Here is a 3217-nt window from a genome sequence, read left to right as displayed (position 1 = left end):
ATACCTGGGGACATGGGTCAGGAGAAGAGAAGGTCACCAATGAGGACTAGGGTCCTTCACACAAACACTCCAGGGGCAAGGGTGAGGGTCCTGGAAGATGAATTATTTTCCCAACAAATAAACAAGCCCCTCCACAGCAAAGAGATTTTACAGTCCTCGGGATGTGGTGAGCCTGCCCTCAGGGTGGTAGTCCAGGTTAGGAAGGGGACTCTGTCACTCTAGAGGAGAGGGTGTGACTAGATGTGATCTCTCCCTTGTGAGTGAGGTGCTGCTGGGAAAATACAATTGTCTTGGAATTAGGATCTCCACACCCATATTCTCCTGAAAAGAACCAGGATTCCTGGTGGGGGTATTGGTCCAGCCTGTGGAGGACTATAGGTCTCCAGTAAGAAAATGGTGGAAAGAAAGGACAATATCTATAATAGTCCTCACCTTGTGGTCCCCTGAAGCATGACTACATGGACATGAAGGAACATGTTCTAGAAGGAAAGGAAACATGGGAGAAGCTCATGGACTCATAATAATCAGCCTCTTCTCTAAATCAAACACTAAACAAAACCCATCTTTTGTTTCAAAGAGCTTATGCCAGAGTGATCTGGTAAATCCCTAAGCAAATACAGAAACCATACAGCTGAGAGAGCTTGCCTTCCTATGTAAAGTAAGAGGTAAAAATGGAACCTAAGATCAGGGCTAAAAATTTGTTCCTGGAACAGAGAAGACCAACATTTATTCATGAAAGAGATATAGAATGTGTGTATTTACAAACCTACGTCACTTCTGACTTTAAGACAAAAACCTTTCTCATTTGATTAATAAATATCCGTTTGGATGGGCACATCTGAAATTACTAGGAAAATTAAACTTCTTGCAAAATTAATAGTTTAGAATGATGACATCTTCGTAGACCATACGGAAAATACATAAGCGAAAATCAAAAAAGGAAGTAAAAGTGTATAGAAATGTTTAGAAAATGAAAATTACTGTGTTCCCTATTTAATGGCCTTGCTTAGAAAGGATGTCATCAGAGAACCTACCTGCAAGGTTCCCCCAGACGCCCGTCTCAGCCAGGCCAGCAGCAGCCTCATTTGCCCCATGGCCTTCGTGCTCTCTCTACTGACCGCCCTGGTGGTGTTCAGCTACGGCCCTGGTGGATCTCTGGGCTGCGACCTGTCTCAGAACCACGTGCGGATTAGCAGGAAGAACTTCATGGTTCTGGGCCAGATGAGGAGAATCTCCCCTCACTTCTGTCTGAAGGACAGAAAAGACTTCGGTTTCCCCCAGGACATGGTGGATGGCAGCCAGCTCCTGAAGGCCCAGGCCACCTCTGTCCTCCACGAGATGCTCCAGCAGATCTTCCGCCTCTTCCACACAGAGCGCTCCTCTGCCGCCTGGGACACCTCCCTCCTGGACAAACTCCACACTGGACTCCATCAGCAGCTGGAGGACCTGGACGCCTGCTTGGTGCAGGCGATGGGAGATGAAGAATCTGCCCTGGGAGTGACGGGCCCTACACTGGCCATGAAGAGGTACTTCCAGGGAATCCACCTCTACCTGAAAGAGAAGAAATACAGTGACTGTGCCTGGGAAATTGTCAGAGTGGAAATCATGAGAGCCTTGTCTTCATCAACCAACTTGCAAGAAAGGATAAGAATTATGGATGGAGACCTGGGGTCACCTTGAAATGATTCTCATTGACTAAGATGCCCTATCACCCTTGAACATGTCTTTAGTCATTTCAGAAGGCTCTTATTTCAATTTTAATCACAGAATTTATTGTATTAATTCAGCTAATAGTTTGTCAGTAGTAATAAGCAAGTATATGTTAAAATTATTCAGCTTCAGGGGCATCAGTCCCTAAGCAATGACTACCCTGTTATTTATTTATTCCGTTTATTTGTTTATTTATTTATTTATTTCTGTATCTTATTTTTATATTTGCATATAAATATATTTATACTTACATTGTTTTAAAATTTAGAAAATATTCACCTTTCCATTTCATTAAATTTGCATTTTGTTTTATTTATTAAATACTTATGAAAGAAAACTTCTTGAGTTTTTTAAGTTCTGAAACCTACATTCTTATTTTTTTCTATGTAAATTTATTTCAGACTAGTATTTGTCCATTTTGTCCTTCAGAACAGTCCTACCACTTTCATTTCAGGAAATGCTTGTCAAAAGGTGGAATTCCATGGAATTGAGGGAAGTCCTGGAAATTATGGAGAATAGTTAGTCCTGATGTCATAGGTGTACCTGATTTATACCACCAGGAAAGAGTGGTCGGTGCAAATACCTGTGGTAAGGAGTCATCTCCTCGAGGGAAGCTGGTGACATATGGTGTTGACTGGCCGATCCTGGCACCTTCCTCCCACCTTCTCCCCGGTCCTGCTTTACTGAACCATTCATCCCTTATACATACCTTCAGTCCCTCCAACTGACCAGCCACACAGCTGCTCTGGTTCTGTGCAGGTTTCCAGCTTCAAGGTTTCTGTTAGAGTGAAAGCCACAGGAAGACAAGCACAAGTGAAAGGAGAGTTCTAGGATTTTCAAAACCTCTGTGAGAAGGAGCCAGGGTTCATGGCACTGGATCCCAGCTCTGCTATTAATAGCAGTGTGACCTTGACAAATAACACAAACACTAAGCTCCCTAGTTTCCTCATTTTTAATATGGGGACAATAGTAGTATTTTTTCATAGGATTATTCTCAGGATTCAATGAGTAAATATACACAAGAGGCATAAAAGTGTGTCTGTCAGAAATAAGCAGGTCTGTTAAGAGTCACAGAGTGGCTACCCTCAGGGAGAAGGAGAGCTGCTCTGAGGTAGCAACTGGAAGGCAACATAAGAAACATGCTACGTCCTGGGCAAAATCTATTACTTTTAACTTGGGTGCTAGTTTCACAATGTATTCAGTGTGTGAAATTTCCCTGTGCTGTATGTTGAAGATACTTGCAATTTCTGTGTATTATACTTATTTTTTTAAAAAATAAATTTATTTATTTACATTTTATTTTTGGCTGCATTGGGTCTTCGTTGCGGCGAGCGGGGGCTACTCTTCCTTGCAGTGTGCAGGCTTCTCATTGCAGTGGCTTCTCTTGTCACGAAGCATGGACTCTAGGTGCACGGGCTTCAGTAGTTGTGGCTCGCGGGCTCTAGAGCACAGGCTCAGTAGTTGTGGCACACAGGCTTAGTTGCTCCGCAGCATGTGAGATCTTCCC

At 43.1% G+C, this 3217-nt stretch overlaps 2 protein-coding genes across 2 annotated transcripts in view; both read left to right on the top strand.

Annotated features, from left to right (window-relative positions):
• The first annotated feature begins 932 nt into the window (after positions 1 to 932).
• On the top strand, positions 933 to 1698 carry LOC102988948 (interferon omega-1-like). Its single transcript, XM_007122232.2, has one exon. The coding sequence runs from the start codon at positions 997 to 999 to the stop codon at positions 1678 to 1680; it is 684 nt and encodes a 227-aa protein (XP_007122294.2). The 5' UTR covers positions 933 to 996; the 3' UTR covers positions 1681 to 1698.
• A 1204-nt stretch (positions 1699 to 2902) lies between these two features.
• The window catches only part of LOC112065745 (interferon omega-1-like), a 4414-nt gene continuing 4099 nt past the window's right edge, over positions 2903 to 3217 (top strand). Inside the window, exon 1 of the mRNA XM_024126741.1 lies at positions 2903 to 2911. Coding sequence (XP_023982509.1) covers positions 2903 to 2911 — 9 coding nt within the window. The remainder of the gene's footprint in view (positions 2912 to 3217) is intronic.

Source organism: Physeter macrocephalus, chromosome 9 (genome assembly GCF_002837175.3).
Source record: "Physeter macrocephalus isolate SW-GA chromosome 9, ASM283717v5, whole genome shotgun sequence".
Classification (NCBI taxonomy): domain Eukaryota; kingdom Metazoa; phylum Chordata; class Mammalia; order Artiodactyla; family Physeteridae; genus Physeter; species Physeter macrocephalus.
Note: the sequence above shows the minus strand (reverse complement) of the source record. Positions and strands in the feature narration are given on the sequence as shown.

Bases quoted from the DNA above. Each gene is read 5' to 3' on its own strand.
- LOC102988948 (XM_007122232.2), top strand. From the start codon at position 997: ATGGCCTTGCTTAGAAAGGATGTCATCAGAGAACCTACCTGCAAGGTT.